The sequence below is a fragment of the Cydia pomonella genome, chromosome 4 (genome assembly GCF_033807575.1).
Source record: "Cydia pomonella isolate Wapato2018A chromosome 4, ilCydPomo1, whole genome shotgun sequence".
NCBI classification, from domain to species: Eukaryota; Metazoa; Arthropoda; class Insecta; order Lepidoptera; family Tortricidae; genus Cydia; species Cydia pomonella.
In genome coordinates, this window is record NC_084706.1 from 17665860 (window position 1) to 17678854 (window position 12995).

At 38.0% G+C, this 12995-nt stretch overlaps 1 protein-coding gene across 1 annotated transcript; it reads right to left on the bottom strand.

Moving 5' to 3' along the window:
- Window positions 1-374: 374 nt before the first annotated feature.
- LOC133517197 (cyclin-A2-like) lies at window positions 375-11008 on the bottom strand. The gene is made up of 8 exons (XM_061850403.1): window positions 10570-11008; window positions 10214-10503; window positions 9572-9794; window positions 8321-8544; window positions 7668-7872; window positions 6732-6881; window positions 3457-3611; window positions 375-2915 (listed from the first exon to the last, which is right to left on the bottom strand). Exons 1-8 carry the CDS (start codon window positions 10714-10716, stop codon window positions 2807-2809), a joined length of 1503 nt encoding a protein of 500 aa, XP_061706387.1. The 5' UTR covers window positions 10717-11008; the 3' UTR covers window positions 375-2806.
- Between the last annotated feature and the right edge of the window lie 1987 nt (window positions 11009-12995).

The following is a 12995-nucleotide window of genomic DNA, read 5'->3' on the forward strand; positions in this document are numbered from 1 at the left end:
CGTGGAAAACGATAAGTAATTTTATATGATGCGTTACATTCTAGGACGCGTTACACGCGGCGCACGCGCTCTCCAAATAGATTTGACCGTAGCTTGTCTAGCACATCATTAAGCCGGCGACGTATAAACAACTCTACTGCAGGTCGAATAAAGTTTACAATTTATTCATTGGTAAACAGCCACTAAATAGCTGCGGAAGGAAATGATTCCTCAACGTCGCTGCCCGCACCTGGGCCGTCACGACCGCTAGCAGATTAATACATTCGTGATTTTCAACAAATTCGTTGATAATTGGCAGTATAGGTTGGATTGCCTTTTTTAATTTGGAAAATTAATTTACTGTATTTAAATTGTGGAAGTAAAACACATTTGAGTATTTCAAAATATCAATATATATTATCAATATACTCATAGGTACTTACCCTCCTTAGTGTAAAACTCGAGCAAAACTGCGATTATATTATATTAAATTACATTATAAACTAATTAGCAATATTAAACATACCTTAAGTCTCAAAAATAATAATTTACTAACAAACATTTAGGTTTGAACTGTAACTCGCGGTTTCATAGTATTTTGGCATAATAATTCAGTACCCCTAGTGTAAATTTGTTCGATAGCGTGACGTGACGTAGGCGTTTGCGTTTAGTCTCATTTTGTATGGGATTTTGAGTTTCCAAAACGTCACTAGGCACGCTGTTTCTAAATCATATCATATCATTTATTCCATTGAATCATGTCCATTTGTACATTTTGACGACCGGTCTGGCCTAGTGGGTAGTGACCCTGCCTATGAAGCCGATGGTCCCGGGTTCAAATCCTGGTAAGGGCATTTATTCGTGTGATGAGCATGGATATTTGTTCCTGAGTCATGGGTGTTTTCTATGTATTTAAGTATTTTTAAATATTTATATATTATATATATCGTTGTCTAAGTACCCTCAACACAAGCCTTATTGAGCTTACTGTGGGACTTAGTCAATTTGTGTAATAATGTCCTATAATATTTATTTATTTATTTATTTATTTACATTTTGGTCTTAAATAATATCCCGTGCGAAATGAGACTTAACGCAAACGCGTACGTCACGTTACGCTATCGAATAAATTTACACTAGAGGTTCAGATTGCAAGTGTTGAACATGTTATGAGTCTATGTTGTGTTCCGAGTATGTCTTCTTAATTAACCAAAGTAGTACTTGAGGACTAGTTTCGTTAATTGAAGACACAAATGTTGAGCTTAAAACCCAAATAAACGGAAGCTGATGTTAGAGTGGAAGAATTACACATAAATGAACGCGGAAAAATTGTGGAAAACTGTAAAATAGATGAACACAAAAGTATTACAAAATAAAAATTATAACACTTAAAATTAAATCTGTACAATGTGATCTTAGCTATTTCGTGCATCTAAAGGTACTACAAAGCGTAGCAGAGTACTACTCACGGCGCACCTTACATATGAATGTTACATTTTAGCACAAACCAACAGTAGTCTTCATTTGAATTTCCATAGGAAACTGTTAATACTAGAACTATCAAACCAATTCACACATTCAATATATAGAGAACTGAAACGTTAGCTTCAATACGAGTACTTGTATAATATTTGTAAATGCAAGTTTACTGGGTCACTCTCAAATCACAAGTCAGTCATATTTTATCTAAATCTATAGCGAAGAGCGTGTATTACAAAACCCGCGCTCCACATGGAGTCTTAGTATAGTTACTTGCCAGGTACTGAAGGATATGCAATACTTTATAGCTTGTCACTTCCGTAAAAATTGGTCCCAAGCGCTTTTCTAGATCTGGAAGTACGTGTCTTGGGAACTTTGGTGCGCGCCATTATGACCCCGGGACCGACGAAATTGTACTACTAACACCTATAAGAGTTATACAATTTCATACAAACTCGGCGAAAACAAAGCAACATCAAAATATAAAAAAATGATATTCACATGATAGGAATTGATACCATTCAATTAACATGATTACATGCACATAAAGTGTAGACAAAATAACATATGCCAGTATCTTACGAATGTAGGAACATCTATTTAGAAACACCAGATTTGTATGAAATGTTAGCCCACTCTAAATTTAATTAACAGGCAGTAACATTTAAAACTTTCGACTCTTCGTTACGACTACGTGGAACGCAAACCGTTTTCCGTTTAATTAAGAAGCAAAGGGACGACAGTTAGCGCGTAATAATCTGAGGAAGATTCGAAAGTGTCTTCGTAGCAGTAACGTACTAAGTCGAAGGTGGCTAATGTCACCTTGCTAATATTTTTAGACTGTTTTTCAACTTTTTTTACTGGAGCAAACTATGTAGTGTTATATTTTTATGCGATGAGGATTACCCCTTAATCACGGGCCAAGCGCGTTCTGGACACTAAACCTCGATGGGATTTAATTATAATATTCTTTTTATTAAATACCCATATTAAATATCGCTTCAACATTCGTTTTTAAATGTTTTCCAAGACGGAACCTCGAAACGCGCATGCCGCTTTCCGGTCACCACGGACACCGCTCTAGATAAATAGGAATTTTAAATAAGGAGAACTAATTTAGCGCCGTAGTCTGCACCGGACAAGAGGTCCATCTCCGTTAACAAGAATTATTTAACTTACAAATTAATTTAGGTAAAATGGACCAGGCCCGGCAGCCGGCGGACCGGGTTAGCTTCCGCCGTCACAGTATAGTTTTATGCTAAAAACTACACCTGTCAGTTTGCTCCAATGAAAACGTAGACCAGTGGAAGCGGGGCGGACGACGTCAGCTTGAGGCGGTGAGGGCGGGCTAGCTCGAGCGGGAGCTGTCCCGCGAGGCGGCGGCGGCGGCGGCGGGCGGCACGTACGGCGCCACCGCGCACAGCGGCCGCGCCGCTATCGCCGACACGCCGTCGAACCTGCGAGAAAGGATAAGTATGCGTGTATTTGTAACGGCGCCACGGTGGACTAAAAATCGGCCTCCATAGAAATTGGTCTTAAATTGTTTTTTTCTTGGAATAGCCTTTGTTGTGTATTATTATGTCCCAAAATGAATCTTAGTTAATTTGGATGGGAAAATAATTAACTATAATTTGTTTTTCAAAAATATGCTATGAAGCATATCAGAAAATAAGATTTACATGCTTCGAAAATAATAAGTTAACCATGTTATCCTAGCAGATGCTTTTGGCACTAATTATTTCTAATTTGTTGACATTATCAGAATCTAATGTTAGAAAACTTTCGGAATTTCACAGGAAAGTTACATTTTGGAATTGGAAAATTACAGTCCTGATAAAAAATGTGTAGGGTCCGAGGGTCCGATATTTTTTTTCTGTGGGAAATTTAGAAGTTTTGGAAACCATCCGACGGCACATCGCACATCAATGGTAAAAAATAGAGTCTCAGGAAAAAAATAAGGTACAACTGATGGTATAGCAAGTGTATGGTGATACTGACTTGTTGGTCTTGTACTTGTCGACGATGGCCTGGTAGGGCTGGCGCGGCGCGTGCGCGTGCGAGCGCGCCAGCTCGCGCAGGCAGGGCGCCAGCTCGGCGGCGCTGTAGCCGGCGCACGCCGCCAGCGCCGCGGGCCACGCCGCCGACAAGCAATCCTGCGCACGACATTCATACCCATACATACCACTATACTACATTGTAGGAGAGGCCGGAAAACTACTCAAAGATGGACGTATGAGTTTAGGTGCCGACACGTGAGTTGAGGCCCTCAAATAATACGAGTCCATCTATAGCGTTTCCGGCCGAGGCATTACTTAGTGCATTTCACGCCTACTGCGAGGAAACAAGAAAACATGTGCATAACTATAAGTACTTTAATAGAAATTAATATCTATATTTGCGTAAGGACAATTGTTGAAAGAAAGCGATGTATTTTTGCCAGGAACATTTATATTTTCTTCACTAGAAGAACTCATTTTTATAGCGTAGGTACGTGTTTCTTGTATTTTTAGCCAAACACAATTTAAACTATTAAATTCAATAAGTATTTTCCGATCCCGCCCTTTTTATTTACTTTTCTTATTACTTTTAAGAGGCGTTGTTCTTAACTTAGAAGCGTGTTTGCTAAAAAACACAAAAGTAAAACCGCCTTAAGCGTGAACTGAAGGTTTTCATGTTTCTTTTTTTTAAACAAGTAATTGGTCCTATAATTAACCTAATTTTATTTTTGAAGGAAAAAGTTGCGCCAAAAAAAGACCTTTTACTCGCATTAATGACAGATGAAGATAACAATGAAACATTGTAGTAGTGGTGGTTCAGGTGCTACAGCCTATCCGCTTTGTGCACGACTGTCACGCAACCTAGCGTCCGCAAGTCTAGGGGAAAATGTCAATGCACTACATTTTATAAAACTACTCCAAATCTAAAAACTACTGAACAAATTTTCATACGACTTTCATCTATCAAGTGATTCTTGAGGAAGGTTTAGATATATAACTTGTTAAGGTTTTGTGTAAATTGTTTGAAATATAACGATGTCGTCGGAAAAAATCAGGCTGGCTAGGAGCTTTAATCGAAAACGCTGCCTAATCCGTTTGAGCTATAACAACACAATGTATGAGTGGGGTTGTCTATCTTTCATGGGCCTACAAAAAAGTCCGTGATGTTGAATGTCCATCTTTTAAGGATAACTTACTATACCTTAACTTCTAGAAAAAATCACATAATATGTGGCATTTGCATAGCTACTTACACGGATACAGTATTAATAATTATCCCAAGTAAATATGTTAGTTATATTAAGCATTTCATACAGATTACAATGTTTGGTCTCTTACACTATACAATTTAAAGACTATTTCAGGAGTAATTGTAAATTAAAGTTTCATTTCGAGCCATATAACTTGTACGAAATGTTTAGACGGTATCCGCAGTCAGTTCTAATTTTTACCACCTTATGCCCTGGGATCGCTTTACTAACCCCCACCATGCCTACTTTCCAGCTTGGTTTTAGACCATCAATGACATTCCACAAAAGTGGCGTGAAAAATAAATAGAACAACCATTACAAAGTACACCCATGGACTAATTTAGTGGAATGCAAAAAAGATAATAGGGATTTTCACAGTAACTCTATCATAAATCATTTCACACCATGCATAAAATAAAGCACCAGAACTAATAGAGAAACAATTTCTATTTTATAAATCGTATAACTTTCAGTTTTCTTTTTTCGAGGTGTGCAACAAAGAGTAATGTATTGTAATAATGTTTTACTACCCACCACCACTATGTAAATATATAAAATACTAGAAAATTACGTCACGGTCAGTCCTATACGATTAGGTTTAGGCATCTATAGTTTTTTTTTGTTTGTTGTAAAATTTTTGATTATTAAGTGCAATTTTATGGTAACTAAAAAAATTACCAATTGTTTAATTACTGAACTCACCTACGACTTCTATGAATCTGATTTGTAAATAATCGAAAACTCAAATAATATGGTGTTTTTTGAAATTTTCAAAATTTCTCGAGATACTCGAGTAACTCGAAAAATCCTGGTCGCGAATTCCCGTGCCTCGAGAAATAAAAAAGGTCGAGAAACCAGAAACTGTAACGTAACAGTAACACAAGTAGAGGTAAACAACGTCTTATTAAAGTCACAGCCCTAAAACCACTTGAGCTACGTTCAGGTCTGGCTTTTTTACTCAACTTAAACACAACTGATAACACAGTCAAGGCATAAATTCAAAGAAAGCCTAAATTTTCATCGATACTGAAATGACGTAATACGACAAGAATAAAAAACAAAAATTTGAAAACAAAAAGAAATCGAATACGAGGAAAGCAAAACTCTTATTAAAAACACGACTTAGTATGAACTTGAAGTATTTCTTGAGGTAACTTGCACTGAACAATTTTATTGAGGTAAAAGGGTCGTTATTTATGGTCTTTTGAGTTCAATATCAGAATGGAAACTATGGTAAAATCCATTGTAAACCTTCTTCTTCCTCGCGTTGTCCCGGCATTTTTGTCACTACTTATGTTTTTTTTTTTTTTTTTTTTTTATTCCGAAAAGGTAAGCATTTGACCACAATCTCACCTGATGGAAAGTGCCGATGTAGTCTAGGATGGAACATGCTTACCTAAAAGATGTCTATTCACTCTCGATTTAAAAAGGTCCAAGTTATAGTGGACTGGGAATAGATTTGCAGGAAGTGAATTCCACTCCTTAGCCGTACGCATGATAAAGCTGGATGCGTAGCGTTTAGTGCGAATCAGTGGTAAAGTAACGACGTAAGGGTGAAACGCAAGTCCGCGTCTAGTCCCACGGTGGCAGAACGGAGATGGGGGGATAAGATTATGTAATCCCATCGCACACTCCCCGAAATGTATCCTGTAGAATACCGATAAACAGGCTACCTTTCTACGGTGTTCTAGGCTCTGCAGTCTAGAACGCTCTAATGTGAGCGTGGGGTCGGCTTGACAACTAATCCCCAGAAATGGCGTAGGTACTAGTTTTTACGAAAGCGACTGCCATCTGACCTTCCAACCCAGAGGGTAAACAAAGGCGCTTTTAAGCGTTTGGCAATTTTATCCCTAATAGCCGGGTCCACACAGCGCGAGCATAAGTGCGAGGCAATTTCCTCGCGCTCAAACCGGCCAGTGTAGACGTGCCTCGGCCGAGGCGGCGCACTCAGGCGAGGAAAACGCGCGCGCCGCCTATTAATCATAGTTGACAGTATAGTTATATAATATGAGCACAATAAACTCACGCTGTGAATAGTATCGGTGTCGTCGCCGGGCTTGTCGCAGCGGCGGCAGTGCAGGCAGTGGCGCGCCGTGGCCAGCGCCGCGGCCGCGATCACGGACGGCTTGTACTGCAGGTACGGGTCCGCCTCCAGCAGCGACAGCTCCGCGATGTACTGCAGACAATACTTGCTCTAAATATATTTTCCTTGTATCAGTAGGCATAGCACAGGAACGCTGTGATCTCGCCACCTTATTTAAACGGCACACGAACCTGTCTTGCGAATTTAGTTACTAGTTTTGCCAGTTCAGCCGACTGATAAAATACCGCAATATAATGAAACTCGTATGCGAGTTCACGCACCGTCTAAATGAGCCTCTAAATATACCTCTTGCGTCGAATGATGGTCCCTATGACAGTTCCTTCAAGTCTCATTGGCTTTGGCTTAACGCTTGACTCGCGCGAGGTATAATACTGTTATAAAAATACGGGTATTCATGGCGCGCTCATGTGCTAAGCCCACTAGTACCATTAAATCTCTACTAAAGTTATGGAATCCTCTAATATGAACCTAGTTTGAGTCCCAGGCCCCAAGGATAAGATAATTTTTATTGTGGAAATCATTTTACGCAAAAGCTAGTGCAAGTTGCAGTGTTTGTAATATTCATAGGTATTTATTCCTTCAATTAAGCTTATGTCGAAGAAGAGAAAAAAATTATGTGTATGTTTGTGAACATTTTTAGTATATGCGAAGATTAACAATAAAGTAATGCGGAGCAAACTAATGATTTTTCTAATAATTTCCACGATCTACATGTTAAGCTTCAAAATTGTAAAAGTATACAATACAATAAAACCGTTAAGGTATAATATAGCTAAGTATACAATAAAATACAACAAATATAATTCAGAAATTAAAAGGAATTAGGCAATCAAAATGATGCAAATAATGTGGACTTACAGCCGCCAAATGGAAGGTCTTCTTGGGCAGCTGGTTGGAGATGCAGTAGTGCGAGAGGAAGGCGAGCGACGTGGGCGTGGACAGGTCGAAGGAGAGCACCTTCAGGATGAGGTGCTCCATGCGCAGCACCTCGCGCTTCGTGTACGTGTCGTCCGTGATGTACACGAATTCTGACACTTCCGGCGGGTACACTTCCTCGTATTTCCTACAGATGTAACAGTAATGTCACCAAACAGGACAGCAATGTACCACATGTGCCAACAAGATTAAGTTAATTTTCAAGTACTTGTTGGTTGTTATAAGAGCCATTCGTTTGCGTGCCCTTGGTCGCAAAGTGTCTTTTTATTCGATTTCTGTGTCACCCATAATCTCATTATTATTCACATCATCTCTCACGATCCAACCATCATTTATGGCAGAAACTACTTGCTGACAACAATGTAGCCTTGCCTAAACTAAGAAAATGAAAAATAACTAAAGTTCCATGTCATTTTGTAAATTTATACTATTTAACATAAAATACAGGTCATCACAGAGAAATGCTTACTCAAATCGAATTTTATGAGCACTATAGATAACCTTTGATACCTATTGCTCTAAATTCTTTTGCCAACCTTCTTACAGTTTGAGGTGACCTGAACTAAACTACTTACGCCGCAATATAAGTGGCCGCCGTACCGACGAGTTGCAGTTTCGTGCGAACCACACTCATGTAGGACAGGAACCGATCGACGTAGGAAACCGCAAGGTGTAGAGTCTCACTCTGCTGGCCGTATTCATCACACACTTCCACAAGCCAGTCAACCAGCACTGAACGCATCACATAGGTGATGTCTGGTTGTTTTCGCATGTAGCCTGGTTTTGCTCTGTGCTTTACCTGGGAAAATTATAAATAGAGATTTATGTGTTTTCTTGCAATAGTTGTTTAATATCTTTTACAAAGCTTCAACCTAGAGACAGTGACATGAAGGCAGTGAATACATGTTGTTAATGGAACTTGGCCACATATTATATTTTGGTGTATTCCCATTTGTCTCTCTGACGTGACCACCGCCGTACATGAGGTGGTGACAAATGGGACTGATTTATATGATGCACCTATTTCCACCTGGTGGCAAACAGTTTCTTCACCTATTATAAATAGTGCCCAACCGAAGTTTCGGTTTCAGTTTTGGCAGGTTTGGTTTCGCCCTAAAAACTGCCAAACCTCCTGGCTGCACTCAAACTTTTGTCTAAATATTCTAATAAATATGAACTCACGTGGGGTTATCTTACAAAAGTTACTTCATTGGTCAGTGTCAACTAGGAAAGTGGTGTACCTATAGATAAAATAATTTCGATCATAGATATGAGTAGATTAAAATAATGTGCTTTTTAAATACATCAAATTGATATTTTAATGTCTTGGGAGGTAGTAAATAATGGAAATATTAATAAACATTTAATCTGAATCTGAAGATACGTTAGTATTTGTATTTTTGAAGTAACAAATGATGTCAGCTCAAATAAATAAAATAAATGTTTATTCAAAAATTAAACCTTAAAACTAAATCACACCTTTCGCCAAACCAGAGTGTGGTTTGTTGGCAGACGAGGCTCGTAATAACATTAGATAAAGGTTCTTTATCTATTAGATAATAGCTGTTAATATTAATAGCAATAAGTGAAATAAGCCGTTTTTTTTTCTCATTGAGCACTAAAAATAACACATATTTACAAATAGAATATTTAGACTGGCTTGGCTGTTTATACAATACAACCATTACCCTAAAAAAAGTAATTGATACTTTGGAATCACTACAAGTAATATAATTTGAAGTCCCACAGGACCTATCATAGACAGTATAAGTCTGGAAATAGTACCTTGCATACTGTAATGTTTTATGTACTTCAAATAAACTTACCTCAATTTCTCTCATGTATTCATAAATATCCTGCCGATACTCCACAACATGAAAGAACATCTCTCTATCTGTCTGTGCAGTAGTTGTATCTTCCTCATCATCTTCAAGAGTAACTTCAAGAATGTTGCTCTCATTCTTGGATATTGACATTGATGAAAGGATACTGGCATCTCCAACAGACATGGGTGATTCCACCACATCTTTCTTCTCTTGCAACGGCAGTCTAACAAATTGAAGAACCAAATTCATTATTACCTTTTAAGAATATAAAGCAACTACAAACTTTAAACAAGTGCACATGATTCAGAAGAAAATCATACAATAAAAAGATTTACATTTGCCTCGAGTCAGCAGTTATCTAAGTAATGATGAATATGTATATTATTTAAGCAATACAAGCACTTTTTTACTAATGTAAACTACATAATACTATAAGCCAAATACATGTCAGTAGATTTGACAAGGTCATCAGTTCTGCATCAAGGAGTAATTAGCCTCACAGAGGTGAAATGGCTTGTTCAAGGTGGTAAATTTAGCAAAAGGTCTATATTAAAGAGGTTAGGGTGTGGTTCCAACCTAAGTCATTTTTAAAATATGAATTACAAGTGTGTAAGGAAATGAGGTTATGTTTACAAACCCTACCTCTTTGGAGGTGCTTCAGTAGGCCGATCTGACTGCTTCTCAACCTGAGAGCAAAGGGCGCGCACATTTTCTGCAGCGCTGATGAAGAAACTCTCTTTTTTGGTGTCCTTGGCAACGAAGGGCTTGAAAGTTGGCTCGCGTTTCTTGACTTCCACCTCCGAAGGTTTGTCTTCATAGACGCTGAAGGCGCGAAATTGCGCCACAGGGGGTACAATATTCTTTTCATTTTTAATTTGACGCACTGTCCGTGTCTCATCTTGGACTTTGCAAGGTCCATTTGTCAATCCGGCCTGAAATAGGGATAAATTAGCAAAAATCACACCCGATGGCCTGTTTAGACTGATAATCGTACTTACCAATTTGATATTCCGGTTCTGATTGCAGGCGAAATGACTGAGGTCGCCGAGAGCACGCCGCTGAGCCGCCGAAAATACATCGGCATTTTCTTTTCTGGTCGCCAGAGAAGCATTTTCTTGATCTTCGTGAATTCTGAATGATGCCATTGTCCCCGCTTCTTCCGTAAACAACTATTGACGATTGATCAGATCCGGCTAAACGCGAGCCGTTAACGGAAATAATGGCAAGTAAAACGGAAATGCGTAATTCCTTTTTCTAAGGGCACATATTTATTGAAATATTGCGTGTAGACTAGACAATGTGCCGTATAAATTCAAAATCACCCTCGAAATTGTTATCCAGCGTCAACGGACAACACACATTTTGGTAGTTTCAGCTGTTGCGTTTACGACGTTCTATTGTCTATGTTTTTTCAAATTTCGACCAATGAAAAAGCTAGGCTCGTCTATGGTATTTTAATCTACATTTAATGGTGCATACACACCAATTCAACGAACGCCAACGAAGGTTTTTGGGTGGATTTTCAAGATATTTTCATCACTAAAAAATTCACTATACAATTTTTTTAAATATGTAATTTAACACGAATCAAGCTATCTAAAGTAATAGGTGGCTGTATTTTGAGTATAATAAAGGTATTTATCCAATCATATTATGTTGTAATTTTGTTGTTTTTTAATAAACTTTTGAAACCGCTTTAATCATTCAAAACTATATATATATATATTTATTTATTTATTTTATTTATTTAAAACTTTATTGCACAAAAGACAAACTTAATGTACAAAAGGCGAACTTAATGCCATGAGGCATTCTCTACCAGTCAACCTTAGGGCAAAGCAGAAAAGATTGTAGGCGGCGCGTTTAAAACTAAAAGAAATTGTTATTGAAAGAAATAGAGTCCTAATACACATAAATTAATTATAAACTACTTAAATACATAAAGACACATACATACATTACATAAATAAATAAATATATATATACATATATATACATAATATACATAACCGATTCGTGAGACTGATACTTAATTGATCTTTAAACTGCCAGCAAATAAATCACGCAAAGATTTTTTGAAAGCAAACTTGTTGGGAGCTTTTCTAATGTTAGGGGAAGACCGTTCCAGAGACGTGCTGCCTGAATGGCGTAAGAGTTAGACATGAAGCTTGTTCTATGAGTGAGGATAGAAAGAGAGAGATTGCCAATAGAGCGAAATTGACGGTCACGAGAAGCACCATAAAAGTGAAAGAAGTACTTAAGGTATTCAGGGGAGTGTGGATCATTGAGAATGGAATAGAGAGTGCAGAGCATACGAATATTACGCCGTTGACGAATAGGGAGCCAGCCCAACTGGGAACGAAACGAGGACACATGATCATATTTCCGGAGACAGAAGATAAAGCGGATACAATTATTAAGAAGACGGTCCAACTTGTCAAGTAGCTCTTCATTTAAGTCAGGATAGCATACATCACCATAGTCGATAATGGGTAGGATTAAGGTGTTAACTAATAAAATTTTAGTTTTGACTGGCAAAAAGTGTCTGAGTTTGTTAAGAGCGTGAAGGGTGCCCGTAACCTTCCGACTGATTTCGGCAACCTGCGGTCTCCAGCTCAAAGTACAATCCAAGTGCACACCTAAATCCTTTACAGACGGGCTAAAAGGTATAGGAGTGCCATTGAAACACACCGGCCTAATCGTATCCATATATATATATATATATATATATATATATATATTGATTTAATAGCTGAGAATATAATGAGTGTTATGTAAGTTGTAAAATAATTGTAATATCACTACACAAACAATATATATGTAATACGCAACGTTGGTGCAATGAAATGATCCCTAGAAATTAAAACAAAGAAATGCCACTACTGTTTAAATGGACTGAGGCTATTCATGTGGAGCGGGTTGATGACGTACTCGTTACCGCGCGCGGTGCGGTGCGTCGAATGCAGGCTTGTGTTGGTTTGTAATAGATACTGCGTTTTGTAATTAAAATATGTTACATTATTTGCATATAAAAATAAAAAATATAAAAATATGGGGTGAGGCTATTCAAGTGGCGCGGACTGTATCTTATACCTTTAAACGAGCAATTCTTGTATATATATTTTTATATATATATTTCAGTGATCTCGGAAACGGCTCTAACGATTTCGCTGAAATTTGGTATATGGGGGTTTTTGGGGGTATAAAATCTATCTAGATTAGTCTTATGTTTGGGAAAACGCGTGTTTTCGAGTTTTCATGCGTTTTTCTTTCGACGCAGAATATAGTCGCTAATTTCGTGTTGCCACTGTCCGTCTGGTCCAGCGGGTTAAGACGCGGACTGCTAAACGAGTGTTACGGGTTCGAATCTCGCCCGGTGACTACTACCTTTTGTTTTTTTTTTTATATATGTTCAAGTTTATAT